Genomic DNA, 16791 nt, shown 5'->3' on the forward strand with positions numbered 1-16791 from the left:
TACCTGCTTGCGGTCAAGGTGGAATTCGTGTAACTTTGTCTGCGAGTTCGTTAAATGCCATGTCAGAGTGGCAGATTGATTGTCGGTTACTGAGACATAAACCAACAAACAATCTGCTATACAAACATGGCATTTAATGACGACGTCGTCATCCTCCGCCGACCTCGCAAATAGGCAGTGTGGCTCCGGGCTGCTTTCGGCCTCTTTAAAATAGTTCATATTCCCGTCGCCCCGTGAGCATAAGCTCGGTTTCTCTTCAAATTGATTTACAGTGAATTTGGCAGCGTAGTGTACGAAGAAACTATTTTGCAAACATAATTCGAACTGAATTTATTTTCGGGTTCGCCATTGTCATGAACGTATTCGTACATACGCATTACGCAACAGAAAATATGGTTACGTATCCTATCCTTCGTGTTTTCAAAATAAAGTATAGTAAGCGTAATTCATCGTAAGGTGCGAAACATTCAACTGTAGTGCGTATGTTTCCATTTAATTGCATGCCCTCTGAGAAGGCTCCTGTTTCTCTGTCTCATTTGGCGGACATGGTGATCCTTTGGGTGCCCGTCCTGCTCCAGTCGAGAGGGGGAGGGGAGGGGCATACCGTGGTTCCACGTGCCATGCAGTCGGCTGGGAAACAGTATCCCCTCTTTCCCAGCCGATTCGGCCGTCTGAAGGCTTTGACAACAAGAGCCTGCTGTGCGAGGAGCAGCTCTGTCCCAAAGTGCACCAGAAGGTAGGCGAGCGTGTCCTGCGCGAGGCCCCACGTCCGCCATGGCCGCGGTGACGGTGGCGTTACTGGTGGGCCTGGCGGTCTGCATCGTCGGCCTGCTCATGCGGGCCGTCAAGAACAAGCAGACCTCCAGCATCCCGGGACCGCCCGGTCTACCCTTCGTCGGCCACGTCCTGCAGTTCATGACCGTGGACCAGGAGCTACTGTTCTCCAGGCTGCTGGAGATCGTCGACGGCCGTCGCCTGACCCAGCTGTACATCATGAACTACCCGGTGGTCATCACCAGCGACCCGGCCTGCATCGGCGAGGTGGTGCGCCGCAAGGACCTCCTGGACAAGTCCTACTTCCCTTACTGCTTCTTCCGCGCCGCCTTCAAGGACGGCATCTTCGTGCTGAAGGGCGCCGAGTGGAAGCAAAGGCGCACCTGGCTGTCGCCGGGCTTCAGGAAGAGCGTCCTGGACTCGTTCATCGGTGACTTCAGCGCCGTGGCCAAGGCCTTCCTGAAGACCGTGCCCACCGGCGAGGACGTGGAGGTGCGGGAGCTGCTCGCCGACCCCATCACGAGGGCCTTCATGCTCACGTCGCTGGGCGACGGCAGCGAGAAGGGCGAGGAGGCCCTGGCCGCCGTGGACTTCATCGAGGAGTTCTTCGCCGCCATCATCAAGCGCGCCGTCAACCCGATGCTCTGGCCGCACTGGCTGTTCATGCTGACGGCGGACGGGCGCAAGCTCGACAAGGCCAAGCGGACGTTCGACGAGTTCACCAGGCGCTTCATCACCCGCAAGCGCGAGGCCCTGAGGAACAGGAGAGCCTCGGACGCCCACCTCAAGCGAAGGACGCTCTTGGACTTCATGATGGACACGCCCCAGCACCAGGAGTCCATGTCCGAGGAGGCCATCCAGGACGAGGTCAAGAACTTCTTCATCGCCGCCGCCGACACGTCGGCGACGGTCCTGGGCTGGGCGTTCAAGATTCTGTCGCTGCTGCCCGAGGTGCAGGAACGCCTGCACGCCGAGATCTGTGACGTGTTCGGGGACTCGGAGAGGGACGTCAGTATCGAGGACATCCCCAAGTGAGTGTCAAACGGAAAAGCCGGGGCGGTGGGTGAGGCTCAGTGTTTGCAAGTGAATTGACCAGTGGATAGTGGGTAATTGCTTGTAAAGGGGGCGTCCATAAACCACGTTACGCACGTTACGCAAGTAACGCACTCAGGTGGTGGGGTGGAGGTAAATCTGGTCTCCGTAACGCTGAGGTACGTAGGGGAGGGGGTTCAAGCCAGCGTAACGTTACGGTAAACACATTGAAAATGAGAGCACATCCTCAGAAATTCAAACAGAAAATTAAGGTAAATTTATGGACGGCCCTTTACCGACTCTATAGCTCAAAACGCGTCTGTAATTTTCGCCGCCTCCACCGCCAATCTTCCGGCGCACTGTGCACTGGACCGATTACTATGCAGGTACCCAAATTGGTCGGGGCTCGGTCAAGCGTTGCAGGCCTGGCAATGATATGGCCATCTCTCTTAGGCTCATCACGCGCCACAGGCGACAGGGTGGACTCACGGCTACTGTACTTGATTGCCATGCGGGCATCCGAACTCACTCACAATCTGATTTCAGACTCAAGTACATGGAGCGCTTCCTCAAGGAGGTGATGCGCATGTTTCCGCCCGGCGCCGTCATCGGGCGCCAGTGCTACGGCCAGACGACGCTCTGGGGCCACGAGATCCCCGCCAACACCACCATCGCCATCAACATCTTCAGCGCCCACCGTGACCCCCGGCACTGGTCGGAGCCAGGGCGGTTCGACCCGGACCGCTTCCTCCCGGACGCGGCCAGGAACCGCCACCCCTACGCGTACATGCCCTTCAGCGCGGGCAGCAGGAACTGCATCGGCGGCACCTACGCCATGTACCTCATGACCACCTTGCTGTGCAGCATGATCAGGGACTTCTCGGTGCTCCCCGTGGACGACGGCCACGTGGACCTGCAGAGCCTGTCCGACCACTTGAGCATCAACGTGACGCTGAGGCTGCGTGGGGGCTTCCGCGTCAAGTTCCGCTCCAGGGGCGCCGGACTCGGGCCGCACGCCCAGCCGACGGCAAGCCGACGGCATGCGGCGTGGAATGCTTCGAGCTGATTAAAAAGCCGGGAGGGATGCAAAAGTGAATGTCAGTCATCACGCAAACATGACGTCATGTTCAGTTTCTCACTTTTATGGCAGTAGACTACGAGGGGCAAACAACATTTGAACAATCTCAAATTCAAGTTTTCCCCCCAATATTTTACGTCATTTTGTGGGAAAACGTACACCGAAATTCAAGTTGTTTCCCTCTCAGGTCAATATATTTAAGGTGAAAACTTTGTGAAAGGACCATTCGAGTTAAACATCTGTGCAGAAATTTTTGCCAACAAGGGAAGTCTGAGGAGTCGGGTAAAGCAAGTAGAATGCTTTTCTGCTGCTATCTACTTTTGAACCCTTGTGGCTACAAAAGACACTTTCTGGGGTGGCAGCGGCTGATCCTGCTTTGGTTGTATGTAATAAACCAAGGCACTGAAATTTTTGCGGTGTGCATTTACCGGTGGGAAGGGGCAAATAATAAATGACAACACCATCGGCTTGAAAACAGTTCTTTATCATTGTGCCTTTCGTGGAGTTAATTTCTACAAGTCTATCATCATGAACATATTGTTTAAAAAATAGAAGTGACAGAAGCAGGAATCAAGGCAGTTAACAGCTCTGTGAAAGGAGAAGACTAGCGCGAGCGATCTTATATTCTCAACCGCTAACGCCAAAATACAAAGTGGAATCAAAAATGTTTTCAAAATACTGATGAATTTTCTAGAAATCCGAACACACTCAAATGAATATTCGTATATTCTTAGCACTAACAAAAGTCTGACAGTGTTAAATAGACCGTCAGTTGGGATATGCAAGAACAATAAATAAACAAATGTGGTGAGGACAGCATTTCTGCGAGTTGCCAATTCAATGAAATGATCTACACAATAAATAAATAAATACATTAGTACAATTTTGCACGTGGTCTCACACAACTTTGTAAAGTTTATTGTACAAATTCGTACGCAGAATAGTACGAAGTCCTGCGCAATTGCGAAAAAGAAACGAAAGGCACGCACAAAATTGTCTAAGACCACGTACAAAAACTGTACAAAGGAATTGAATAAGTTACTATACCTGGCGTGCAAAATGCAGACAAAGGAAATGAAAATTCGCACACAAATGAGGCAGCCCATAAGCGATTAACGTATCCAACAAAAACCGTGTTAGTTTTGCTTGTGTCAGAGTGAAGATACATGGAACGTTTAACATCTTTCAAAGCTAGCTGGTGTTAGATTTAACATACATGGAACGAATAAATAGTGTATTTCGAAGCTTGCTTTAGGAAACCATCCCTAGCTGTGCATACGATTCGTTACCTAAATTTACATCCTCTCTTTTTATGAAATAAGCTGCATCCCAAGTAAAGTGTGATATTTTACCACCACAACAAAGTAGTGCTCTTATTCTGACGGTTTGTCTCCGAAACGACTGTGCAGCATTCCTGCATATTTTAGCTTACAAATATCATGTAAACACGTTAGAAGTACAGGCATTGAAATCATAGACAAATTTGAAACCACCGCTACCCGCGGATTGATGCAAATCCACCTGAAGCGACAGTCGCTAGAAATAAATACTAGTACAACAATGAAATAATTCTGACTAGAGAGTAAGGGCGGATCAATTTTAGCACTAAAAGCAAGACAGTCAACGTCATAAAGGACAATTTGGAAATACTCGTGCAAAAGGAAAATTTACCTTGCAATAAATAGTTATCCCACCAGGCACGTTACAACTGATTTATAACCTAATAAACTGGCAGAATAACGTCTAGTGATCCGCCCTTCAAGGAGGCGTGAACGAAATGTGGCTTGGGAGTCTTACAAAGTGACGATCACCCATACCCCACACAGACGTTCCACGAATTTCTTGATCAACATTATTTCAATTTAAAGCTATCCCCCAATAAATAATCGATGTATAAAGTCCCCCCTCTCATTGCCGTTAGTAGGAGATGTATTTCCTGCGGTCGGGCCACAAGCCATGTTCGTCCGTCCAGCCAGCCTGCGCGGCCTGCTGCTGCGCGGCCAGCCCTGCGGCGTGCGTCGCCTGCAGGCTTGCTCTTTGCCGCTTCTCCTGGAACCTCCAGAAGAACTGCACCGCGGCAATGCCGGCCGAAACGACGGACAGCATGAGGGACTTGAGTTGCACGAGGAACGACAAGATGGCCACCTTGGTGGAGATGAACATGACGGGCATCATCTTGAGCATCAACAGCATCTGCAGGACGGCGCCGTCCACTTTGCGAATCTTGAGGCTCTGCCTGCGCTCTGCAACAGAGAAAGGAAGTCTTCGTGACTGCTTGGAAGATTTTTGGCAACGTTGCAACACTTGTGCAGTTGTGGGTCAAGCCCATTCATAGTGTTGCGTAGAAAAAGGGGGAAGTGAGGTGGGTGGGGCGAGCAATTGAAAATCCCGAAAGGGTGCCTTGCTTCGCAAATCAAAGTCAGTTTCGATTATGGGGTTCAATTGAGCCCGTTTCCGGACTGATAGGTTTGATGCTGGCTACCTTAACCTGGACACGCGAAGGTATGGAGATGTAGTGGTCCCAAGTTATTGAAAATGCAATAAAATTTCTGGTATCGACATAATGGGATAATCTGCTAACGAAACCATCACTTTTCCTCTCACAAAACAATATTTGGAGCCAGTGAGTTGATGATACAGCAATGACGCATCTGGGCGGAGCCAGGGAGCTGGTCTTTCATACGAATTCGATTTCATTTCCCGGTAAAGGCGGTGGCGTGCACCAGAAACTGAAGAAAACGATTCCATAGAAAGAAGCGGCCTTGTGCATCCAGCAATTAGTATCGAATCGCGGCTCGAGACGGAGATGCCTATCGTGCCTGCGTGCCCTATGCATGGAAGCACTCACAAACCTACGTCATTCAAGTGCATGGCTCGACGCAGCCACTGCGGTGCATTTCTATTCCCCCTCCCCTTCCTGCTGTCTTACTTCGGAGATGCGATGAAACGGTATGAAGCGTACGGAGCCTTATCAGATTTTGCCGATTGCATATGAATTTGTTTGCACACACACACACACACACATCTCTGAAGACCCATGCAGGGGAGCAAACGATCGTAAGACCTCACACTCGACGAGATGCACTATAAAAACATTAACAAGATCCGCATGACGACTTCTGGACCGATAAAGTGTAAGTGCACAGGTGGAGAAACTGATTCTGACCGGGAACTGTATGCACTCTGCTCATTTGGGTTTTAACACAAAGACGTAGAACATGTACAGTGATGAACGCAAACTCGTTCTGCAGGATTCAGTGCATGAAGTTTTGTCGAAATATAAGCTTAGTTTAATCCCGGACAGTGCCATGCACAATAATATGATAAAAATTATCGATTCACGAATTTTGTCGCCTCTTTCGTCGTACCAGTCCCAAAAATAGGTTTCATTCGGCTTTAAAATTGCGCTGTTTACAAGCGCTGAATGAAATGAAGGAAGGAGAAGCAGAGCTTCTACTTCGCCCTCGAATAAGACATCACGTTCGTTTGACTACGGCATTATATTTATTTAAAAAACAAGAACAGCTGTTTTAAAACAGTGACTTATTGCAAATGAAGGCGCTTAAGCATTGACAATTGTGCTAAGGTGGGCCGGCTCTCCGTTTCATCCTGGTTTTCCATCTTTAGACCTGACAATAGTTCCCGGCAAAAAAGCGACAAAAAAACGCTACACTTTTCTGTTTTACTCGCTCTTCCGTCTGCTTTAATGCGAGGTCTGCCGCCTTGTTGCAGCTTGCAGTCGCACTACTTAACAGCACCACAAATTGGCCAGCCGTTGCATCGCGGACCGCGCGGACCGCGTCCACCCAAGCGTGACCTGATGCACCGCCGCGCTGCAGCGCGTGAGCACTGTTAGAAAATTCCGTTCTAAACAGTCTGGTGGAGATAACGAGGGCTAGGTGGCGCCCGAGTACCGAGAGAATGGCGCCAGAGAATCGACGTTCCGTCGGCGGTAAATGGTTCCGACCAGACTATTTTTCGACTTCCGCAGAAAGATACAACACACACTAAATGCTAATTGACTTTATGTCAATCAACTATGGCCGTATTTGGGTGTACTGAAGTTGTGTACAAATTTGTACATAAATTAGGTACAATGTTTTACATACTCAAGCACAATATGGAAATATGGTGCCTAATGTATGTACAAATTTGTACATAAGTTCTGTATGCACAAAAACGGCCATAGCTATGGGCACAATAAAAGTACATAAACATTTAGTGTGCACACGGAAAATCAGCACTCTGAAAAAGCGCCATAGTTTCTGAGAAACCCATAAGATTTTCTGCGTTTCCCATGGACTTCGATGTTTTTCCAGGGTATAGATCAGAGACGGGCACTGGCCCCCGTTCCTCGCCCGCACTCACCCGATCGAGCAGTTCGTTCGCTTTGCCTCGGTGCCGTGTGCGGCCTGGTGCGGCCAGTGTGCCTGAGTAGTGATTGGCCGGTCGCCGCCGCGCCGCTGCCCCGGCTCGCAGAGCGATCCCGCACATATCGCTTTCGTCGCTGTGTCTCTGTCGCACTCATGGGGCGGTATGCTACGTGCGAGAGAGACAGATCGATGGGGCACTGGGCGCCGCGACCGTCTGCCTCCCCCAGCCCGCAAGGCCGCCACGCCAGTCGCCGGCCACGGGGCCCGTTTGCACCGGCGGCTTCGGCAATAATCGACGAATTTCGGCTCATCTAGGTCGGATCTACGGCTTTCCCGGACCGCACAGAGAATCGGTTGCCGAGCCGGGCCGAGCGAGGCCCGCCACGAGCGGCGGTGCCGGTCTCTGGTATAGATTGACCGTGTAAGGTTACTACTCCGAGTTTCCGGAGGCTCAGGCACGTCTCAGGCAGTTTGTGAAGCATGCAGTCCTCCACTCCACACCCATGTGGACGGATGCCAAGTAGTCCACGGCACATTTGCGGTCGGCCGGGAGCAGGTCATCCGGTCTCTGTGATTACACACTGCTAGTCCGGGTGAGTGGCACGCCGTGGCACGGAGGCTCACGTCTCGAAACCAGAGTGGGCCAGGAGACAGGTGGAGGCAGTCAAAATTCGGACGCGTTTTGAGCTCCAGAGTCGCTAAATGACACTCGAATCGAACGTATGGCCCCAGCAATAGATTGCTTTCCGAACGAGGAATCCATTGGTGGGGCCACACGCTGAGTTCGAGTCCCGCTATGCGACTCTGGAGCTCACAACGCACCAAGAATTTCGGCCGCCGGCGCCGGTCTGCTGGCCCTCAGTGCGGCACTGCGGACTTCTCTGGAACCTAGAGAATGGCAAGGTTGATACGGGCCGGGCGATTTCCAAGACAGGGACGGTGTGTCTGGCACGGAGGAGGCCTGGGGCTTCGCACGCACTGGACATGCTACACCGCTACAAACGCACGGTCTATTTCCTGCGTGCATGCACTTGCACCTCTTTGCAGTTCTGCACTCATCCGCGGCACCTTCCTAGCCCAGTTTGCTGCGCCCGCCGCTGCAGGGCGCTTTATTAAAAGTGCAGCGGCCGTTACATTGTTACACGCCGTGAGGATGGGGCACTCATCATGGGGTCGGCGATAAGCAAAACGGCCTCGCGAGAAATAGAATGGTGCCAGATCGTCGATGAAAGAGTTGCAGACAAGGATTTTAACGACAAATGTATGTTGGGCACTTTATGCCAATGGACTTTTTGTCCATAATTATTGCCATACTTGTGCATATGTAAGTAATGTACAATTACGTCAGCACAATATGGAAATATGTTCCCCAAAGTATGTATTAGATTGAACAGAAATTCCGTATGCAAGAATATGGCAATAGCTATGTACATTAAAGGTATTTAAACATTTAGAGTGTACATCTAGCCCGCAATAATGCGGTGCTCTTAGCGCGGCTTGTGCCAAAAGGAACCTAAAGCACGTGTCTTTCGCAGACTATTACAATGAACGAAACAAAAAGCTTTAAAACTACGGTGAAAAGCTACTTCCCAAATAAAGTTGAAAATTTTGTTCAGTTTGAAAAGAAAAAAAATCTATAGTTGAAAAGTTAACTTTTGTTTCGATGAATACTTTCTGTTTTACTTTACCTGCCTGGTCCAGGGTTTCAAAGGGAACCATAACTAACGAACCAAAAGGTTCATGGCAGACACACCAAGTCGACAAGTTCAATTTTAACAACCCTTTACCAGTACACTTGTGCAGACTGTGGGAGTTTATACTGATTGATAACATGATGTGCAAGGCTGCGTGCTGGTGGCAACGACAGCCGATAGTACTACAATTTCCAGCATTGAGCGCGATCAGATGCACGCGAGCAAGGAATTATTAATGAATGCATGGAGACATACTCCAATTAGTACCGACGGATTGCCTGCGTAACATTAGTCATGCAAACGTGTACCAAAAAGAGTCAGGTTTTATAGTTGACTCGTTAACTAAATCTTCGCATTTCTGCGAACAAATTTGTTCGCCATGCGGACCAAATCTTTTCGCATGATATTAACTAAATTTTTCGCAACTTCAAAGAGGCCAAATTCTTTGCAAGGTTTCCTACTTTAAGTTACGTAACAATTTTGTGCGAGACGTCACCGTCACATTGCTGATAATCTTTTCGTACTATGTATTTTCTCCATTTTTGTAGAAAATCACAGAACCTTAGAACCTTACAAGTATTTTGAGCGTAAGTAAGGTACAAACTATTTAGTCCGTAGCACAAAGAAATAGTTTGTAATTTTGAGTATTCTATGTGAGCTCACGCATGTTAAATATGTGTTAAACTTGTACGTTTCTTTGCGAAGTCTTCCGGAGTGCATACAAAATTCGTCCGGAAAGTTCATCCGACCAATACATGCTGTGCAAGGCTGCGTACTGGTCTTTGAGGTGGCAACGACAGCCGATAGTACTATAATTTCGAGCATTGAGCACGCGCAGTTGCACGCAACTGTAACGACTCGTCCAAAATTTGTACAAAACCATTCGACAGTGTACTTACTTGCTCGGGTGGCGCGGCCCTCCGCCAAGGCGCCCTCCGCCTTGTCCTCGTCGTCGTCCTCCTCGTCCAGGTCCTCCGTCATGCGGGCGGCGCTGTCGGGGAGCTTGTCGTGCGTGGGGTCGTCGTCGGCCTTGGCCGTCACGTTGGCCTTGAGGTCGTCCTGGAGGTCGAGGCCGCCGTCGTCGCTCCGCCTGAGGTCCTCGTCGAACGCGGTCCGCCGGCACTCCCCAACGCACTGCAGGGCGGCGTCCCCGGAGAACATCCTGGCCGGGGTGGCGGCGGTGGAGGCCGCAAACTCGGCCTGCACCACCGCGATGGTCGCGAGCACCACGACGAGGAGGAACATGGTGTTGAGCAGCATGGTGTGGCGTCGGCGACGGCGCGGCGGACAGTGAGATGCGGCTGCGGCGCACCTCGGGGAGTAAGTAAGTAGAGTAGCGCGGCACGCTGCGAATATACACGCAGCGCCGGCCGGCGGCACTGCAGCAGCAGCAGTGCAAGTGCAGGTAGAGGCGGCGGCAGTGCGGCAGCAGTAGCAGCACCCGCCTCGGGAGCAGTGCAAGTGCACTGTGAGAGTGCTGCGGCGGTGGCGGCAGCCGGCGGCGGAGCAGGTCTAGTGCAGGCGGTCTGGCGGCGGCTGTGATGTTCTTGTCGGTGCGTGCCGCGTGACGCGTGGGGAGCAGACGGGCATGGAAGAGGGAAGGGGATATTTCATTGGAACCAGACCGCTTACGGCCTCCCTGACGACGCCGCGCGTCTGCGGCGACGTGGTCCTCGAGGTCCCCGTCGTTGTGCGGACGGCCGGCAAGGCGGGCCCCTTCGGCTGGCGGGCCAAGTTCTTCCGCAAGTACAGGGTACAAAGCACGAAAATATGCTTCATGGAACAGAGTTAACAAGGGTTGACTGTAAAATAGTTAAGCGTAATTAAAGACACTACGCTCTAGTATGCTACGATTTGACGAAGAGTTTGGCAAACGTAAACTCGCGAAAAATCAAGGTCCATCTTCATTATTTAAATGCGTGTCTTTAATCACTTCGGTTTTATTAGTCAAACAAAAAGCCACAGGTTACAAACGGAACACGAGACCGTTGTATGTATCTCAGTTCAAAGCGCCTTTTTGGTTCTTTCCCTCGGCAACAATTTCCGTCCTGCCAGCGGGGCGTGGTTCAAGGGTCCCAGCGTTCGTTGCTGGCGTCCTTCCCTTCCGCACGAGTCTTCCCGGCCTTTCCGCGCAGCGCACAGCGGTCCGCGACGTGCTCCAGCAAGAACACCACGAACGCCACCGCCTCGCCCAGAACCAGCATCACGAACAGGTTGCGCGCCCGCTGCAAAGCAGAGCGGATACTTCATGACCGTCGCTACGAAGGAGGGGAATAGTAGATTCATCCTGCTCGGGAGCGTCAGCCAAGTTAGGAAGCAGAATGCAGCTCAAGGATTTGAATACACACTCATCCGATTCGGCTCTTTAATCAGAGGCTTATCGCAGCTAGAACAAAGTATTTTGTGCACACGTAAGCTTTCAAAGAAAATAGTTCGTAATTTGCGAACTATTTCTTCGTATAACAAAGCAAATAAGTTTGTACTATGTATGCTCAAAATACTTCGTAAGGTTTTAAGCTTGTGTATCTATCCTTTCATGCTACGGAAAAGCCAAGACGTTTGCCCTGCGGCAACCGTACTAGAAAGGGGATGGCCTGGGGAGCGTTGTTCAAAAACGGACTTCGCGAGAACTGGTTGACTGCGCTGATGTTGGTGCTCAGCATCTTCGCCCACAAGGCCTGAAGCCCCGACTGCTGCAGCAGCAGGAACAGCCGATTGGCTCGGTCGGCCATCGGGAACTTTTTTCGCCCGTACCTAGAACCATTTGGACAGAGAAGCAAGAGGGGTGGGTTAACGGGGGTCAGCACACTCCGTAGATAACTGCGAAATTTACAATGCTTCGTATTTTGAAGTTTCAAAAAGTATTTTGCTTCATAATAGAGGAGATCCCATTACGATGAAACGAACGTCACGCTCTTGTGTCCTTAAATGTGAATATGCTATTTTTTGGCTGGTTCACGACCCAACTAGCGTGATACAATGACCAAAGGAGCGTGACAGTTTGTCCACAGCAAGAACAGTGTCGGGGTTTCCAAGGCACACCCTGGGAAGACAGGCCATTTTTCCAGGGTGGGCCTGGGATACCCGGACACTGGTTTTGCCGTGTCACGCTCCTGGAACGAGAGAGGAGCGAGCACAATGGCGACAAGCTAATTTTTTCATGACCGTTTGACCTACCATCCGTATATGTTGTGATGTAGTGGCTCCTTTAAGGAGTAGATTGTGAATTTAGCAGCGCCTGCCGTGGCAAACTCCAGCATCTCCTCGCCGCACACCAAGACGAACATCGTGTCGTCGCCGGAGAGCGCCCACGCCTGCAGCCGGTGAACGCAGTCCGTGAAGTTGAGGTAGCACTCCTCTGAGCGGTTCGCCAGGGCGCGCTCCGATGGGACTGTACTGTGGAGAAGGTGCTTCGGTAAGGTGGAGGGAGGACCCCTTGTTATGATAAGCTGAAAGAATGTAGTGTCTGCACCCTTCAAACTTTACAAACTATTTCAGGCCTCACAAATAAAAGTACTAGTACTAGTACAAAATACTTCGTAATTTACGAACTTTTTCTTCGTACATCGAACTGAAGTTTGTACCTTTCACATGCTCAAAATAGTTTGTTAGGTTTTGAGCGTGTGCAGAGAAAAAAGTCCACGAATCATCGTGCCGTAATTCGAAGAAAGGCACTGTAAAATCTACGAAGAAATCGGTTGTATAATGAATGAAGCAAAATCCTTCATTACAAAAGCGATTCTACTATGCCTTCATTTTCTTCGAACAGAGATGCTTCGTAGACTTTTGTTTGGGTGTATAGCTTTCCCGTTCGTTTTGCTGACCAGCTTGTAGAATCTACCTTATGTTGAGGAGAGTGCTTATGAGTGGTGTATCCATTCCGATAACCACCTTGCTGAGGCCTGCCAGTTCTTCGGTCGATTGCAATCCACTGAAAACGCTAGGACGGGACATGCTGGTTACGATGGTGGACTTGATGAGGACGTTCACGTTGACGAAGCCCACCAGACTTGATAGAATGACCACACGCGAAGCTAGTTGTATACCTGAGGACAGAGAGGGATTTGGTTGGTTCAAGTCCTGTTTGGTGACTCTAGAGACCGAAACCCGTCTAGAAATTTGGCCTCCTCCACCACTGGTCTTTTGGCTTACTGAGCACACTAATTTTTCCGGGCTTTTTGTCCATTATGGCCATATTTGTACATAACGAAAATTGTGTTCAAATTTCGATTTTTGCATAAATTTTTGCATAAAGTAGGTACGATTATATAAGTGCTTAAGCACAATATGGAAATATTGTGCCTAATTGAGTGGTCATCTGACAAAACAACATATGTTCACACTGTGAAAATTTGAGTCGTCACTTGATGACAATTTCAAAGCTGATTTCCTTACAACAATGTCATTAAAAAAATTGATGACATTGTTGTCACGCCGATGCAAAAAGTATGGGAGCTGTGATGAAAATGCCATCAATTTGTGATGAGATTGTCATCATTTGAAAGTGATGAAAATATCATCCGCGTTTTTGTCATGACAACAAATTTTCACAGTGCATAGGGGATCCCATAGTAGATACGCTGCTATGTCCAATAGCTATAGAATTTACGTATGAAACTGCACGTAGCTTGCGTGTGTACAAATATGGCCATGGTTACACTGCAAGAAAAAACTACAACAAAATTACACAAATTTCTGGCAAATTTTTTATCAGGTTTTTATTGTACTTTCAAAGTACAACAATTGTTGTACAAAGTACAATGGAACCGGCATGACGAGTGCTGTGCAGTCCAGGCCTCATTGTGGTTTGTACAATTCTCGTTGTACTTTATACAATCCCTGTTGTACTTTTATTGTACAGTTTTTGTTGTATAATTGTTGTACCACTCACACTTTTTCTTGCAGTGTATGGGCAATAAAATGTACATAAACATTGAGGGGGACTCTCACCATCGAGCCCTGTCTGCGGGATGGGCTGCTCCACGAACATGGACCACACGTGCAGCACGCTGTTGCCGGTGCGGTCCGAGGCGAAGGCCAGCACGGCCACGGCGGCCACGAGCCCCAGCACGGTGGAGGCCACCACCACCGTGGGCAGGGCCAGGTGCGGCACGATGGGCAGGAACGAGGGCAGCGGCACGGGCAGGTACCAGCGGTAGTTGGACACGCCGTGCGGGCCCAGCGTGGAGTAGCTGCAAGCGCAGCGCCAAAACCATCACCCTCCACTCCAGAAACTCCAGCACTGTGAAAATTTGAGTTGTCACGTGACGACAATGTCAAGGCTTATTTTCCTGACAAGGATGTCATCAGACATTGTTGTCACGCCCATGCAATAAGTACGAGCTTTGATGAAAAAGTCATCAATTTGTGGTGAGGTTGTCATCATTTGAACGTGATGGAAATGTAATCCACTATTTTGTCATAAAGTGACGACAAATTTTCACATTGAGTGTGCACGCCTAAAAACTTAACGAAATATTTAAACCGTGTATGGGTCAAGTAGACTTGAGAAAAACACACTAGGGTTTCTGAGCATCTCTTCATTGGCGAAAGAGGCTTCTCTTCAATGAAAAGGCGGGTGTACGACAAGATATGGGCCGGCCTTGAATGCGAAGAAAATTTCGGGATTTTGGGGTGATCTGTTATCCATGAAGCGTACGATTTTAAGAGTGTTGAGAGCAACTTGAACGCCAACAGGACGAGGGACGTCACCTGTCGTAGCGCCAATCCGTGTACGAGTACTGCCCGACGAGGACGTCCACCTCTCCGCTCTCCAGACCCGCCAAGGCGTCGTACCATGACCAATCAGGGGCGCCGGGTGTTGTGTCGAACTGCAAGGTACCAACAAAATGGAGAGGAAAAAGACAAACTATACCCGCAGAACGACCTTGAAAACAGGCCAATGAACAAGCACGGAAGTGGCTCATTTGACTGAAGAAGGAGCGATAGGCTTTCGTCCACTCTTTAGGTAAGTCTCGCAGTCCCACCAGTCTTACATAGTTAACAGGCAGCTCTTGTTATTCACACGAACTGTTATGTTTAATTTCAAACAAAACATCACAGTTTTTTTTTTTTGTGCTGATGAAATTTTTGCACGATTTTCATACAAAAATACACAAAATTGTTACCTGATCCGGTGGCGCTGGTATACGTGTGGGCGTTACGTTGAGGAAGGTGGTGAGGGCGTTGAGCATGGCCATGGCGTAGCCCTCGGGGGTGAGGTAGCCGGGCGAGAAGATGTTGTCGTCGTACTGCAGATTGATCGGCAGCAGGCAGCCGCCGTAGTTCGTCGGTATTTTCGGAGGGAAGATCGATTCGCGAGTCCAGGACTGGCGCAGCAGCGTGTAAACAGGCCAGAATCAGGTGTTTGAAACGACGTTGTTTCGACCGTTAAGTCCATCTTCTACGTCGACGACGTCGACTGTTCCTCGGTTTCCGAGGTAGCCTGTTGTCAATACATGGGTGATTTCCAGGGATTTCCCAGGAAAACCAGCACTGAGAAAACCTTACGAACTATATTAGGCCTTACTAAGAAAATCAGTTTGTAATAGCAAAGTATTTTGAGCATACATAAGCTTACAAAAAAAGAAAAAATACTTCGTAAATTATGAACTATTTCTCCGTATAACAAAGTAATTTAGTAAGTATAATGCTCAAAATACTTGATAAGGTTCTAAGCGTGTGGCATGCACGCACGCATCGATCCCTGCGTCACAGCGAAGGCCGTGGCGGTGGCCGACCTGGTTGCTGCCGGACAGCTTGCGGAACGTGCCTTCGCCCTGCACTCGGCCGCACAGGCCCGTCCGCTCGGCGTACGGCAACGCCGTCCACGCCTCCCACCGCGCATCTGCATCCACCAAAGAAACGATGTTGTTTTGGAGGGTCTTTTTCCGCGAGGGCCCTGTGAAAATTTGTTGTCACTTTATGACAAAAACGTGGATGACATTTTCATCACCTTAAGTTTGATGACAATCTCGTCACAAATTGATGACATTTTCATCAAAGCTCTTATACTTATTGCATGGGCGTGACAACAATGTCATTAATTGACTTGATGACATCCTTGTAAGGAAAATTAGCCTTGAAATTGTCATCAAGTGACGACTCAAATTTTCACAGTGGGTATGCACTTGCGTAACAGTCGGATCACATTACGGATTGTTACGAAATTCGTCAGTACAGTAGCGCAATAGCTATAAACTACGATTTTAACCGAGTTTTGTCCAAACCTCCGGCTTTCTCCGCCAGGTAGTCCGGCTTCAGTATGACGGTGAAGTCTGCGATGGACTGCTGCCGCCAGGCCTCCCACAGCATGGGCCGCACCTCGCCGAAGTCCTCGCTCGGCACCATGGCGACGAAGAGCGCCGAGGTGTTCCACAAGTACCGCATCTGGGGTTAAATTTCGCGTCACACTGCAAACCTATAATGGTCTACACACTAAATAAACACGAGATAAAATCAACAGAAAACAGGCTTCCTTGTCCCGGAGGCCGGTGGTGGAAGCCAATACTCGCCGCGCGGCGTCTGTGTTTATAAAGACGCCTTCCAGCGAGCGCACAGTGTGCCAGAAGACCGGTGGAGGCAGCCAAGATCCCGGACGCGTTTTGAGCTCCAGAGTCGCTAAATGGGACTCGAACCGAACGTGTGACCCCACCAATGGACTGCTCTCCGAACGAGGAATCCATTGGTGGGGTCACACGTTCGGTTCGGGTCCTGTTTAGCGACTCTGGAACTCAAAACGCACCAACGGACTGCTCTCCGAAAAATGAATTGATTGGTGGGGTCGCAAGTTCGGTTCGAGTCCTCTTTAGCGACTCTGCAGCTCAAAACGCGTCCGGGA

General features: G+C 49.8%; 3 protein-coding genes across 3 annotated transcripts; 1 reads left to right on the forward strand and 2 right to left on the reverse strand.

Annotated features, from left to right (window-relative positions):
* The first annotated feature begins 737 nt into the window (after positions 1 to 737).
* On the forward strand, positions 738 to 3358 carry LOC117642141 (probable cytochrome P450 4ac1). The gene is made up of 2 exons (XM_034380027.1): positions 738 to 1805; positions 2353 to 3358. Exons 1-2 carry the CDS (start codon positions 775 to 777, stop codon positions 2870 to 2872), a joined length of 1551 nt encoding a protein of 516 aa, XP_034235918.1. The 5' UTR covers positions 738 to 774; the 3' UTR covers positions 2873 to 3358.
* On the reverse strand, positions 3348 to 10486 carry LOC117642149. Its single transcript, XM_034380039.1, has 2 exons — positions 9851 to 10486; positions 3348 to 5127 (listed from the first exon to the last, which is right to left on the reverse strand). Exons 1-2 carry the CDS (start codon positions 10209 to 10211, stop codon positions 4802 to 4804), a joined length of 687 nt encoding a protein of 228 aa, XP_034235930.1. The 5' UTR covers positions 10212 to 10486; the 3' UTR covers positions 3348 to 4801.
* Positions 10487 to 10720: 234 nt separating this feature from the next.
* LOC117643286 lies at positions 10721 to 15151 on the reverse strand. Its single transcript, XM_034382134.1, has 7 exons — positions 15116 to 15151; positions 14664 to 14782; positions 13902 to 14143; positions 12793 to 12997; positions 12129 to 12347; positions 11531 to 11705; positions 10721 to 11176 (listed from the first exon to the last, which is right to left on the reverse strand). The coding sequence occupies exons 1-7, from the start codon at positions 15149 to 15151 to the stop codon at positions 11018 to 11020; spliced, it is 1155 nt and encodes a 384-aa protein (XP_034238025.1). The 3' UTR covers positions 10721 to 11017.
* Positions 15152 to 16791: the final 1640 nt, after the last annotated feature.

This window comes from Thrips palmi, unplaced genomic scaffold (assembly GCF_012932325.1).
Source record: "Thrips palmi isolate BJ-2018 unplaced genomic scaffold, TpBJ-2018v1 HiC_scaffold_1, whole genome shotgun sequence".
Lineage (NCBI taxonomy): Eukaryota > Metazoa > Arthropoda > Insecta > Thysanoptera > Thripidae > Thrips > Thrips palmi.

What these genes read in the sequence shown, in the direction of transcription:
- LOC117642149 (XM_034380039.1), bottom strand. Translation starts at nt 10,211, where the DNA reads ATGCTGCTCAACACCATGTTCCTCCTCGTCGTGGTGCTCGCGACCATC. An exon ending in GGGCCGCGCCACCCGAGCAA is followed by an intron (nt 5,128 to 9,850) that starts GTAAGTACACTG and finishes TCTCTGTTGCAG; the next exon opens with AGCGCAGGCAGAGCCTCAAG.
- LOC117643286 (XM_034382134.1), bottom strand. Translation starts at nt 15,151, where the DNA reads ATGGCCATGCTCAACGCCCTCACCACCTTCCTCAAC. An exon ending in AGCACTCTCCTCAACATAAG is followed by an intron (nt 12,348 to 12,792) that starts GTAGATTCTACA and finishes CCTTCTCCACAG; the next exon opens with TACAGTCCCATCGGAGCGCG. An exon ending in CCCAGGCCATCCCCTTTCTA is followed by an intron (nt 11,177 to 11,530) that starts GTACGGTTGCCG and finishes TCTGCTTTGCAG; the next exon opens with CGGGCGCGCAACCTGTTCGT.
- LOC117642141 (XM_034380027.1), top strand. Translation starts at nt 775, where the DNA reads ATGGCCGCGGTGACGGTGGCGTTACTGGTGGGCCTGGCGGTCTGCATC. An exon ending in AGTATCGAGGACATCCCCAA is followed by an intron (nt 1,806 to 2,352) that starts GTGAGTGTCAAA and finishes ATCTGATTTCAG; the next exon opens with ACTCAAGTACATGGAGCGCT.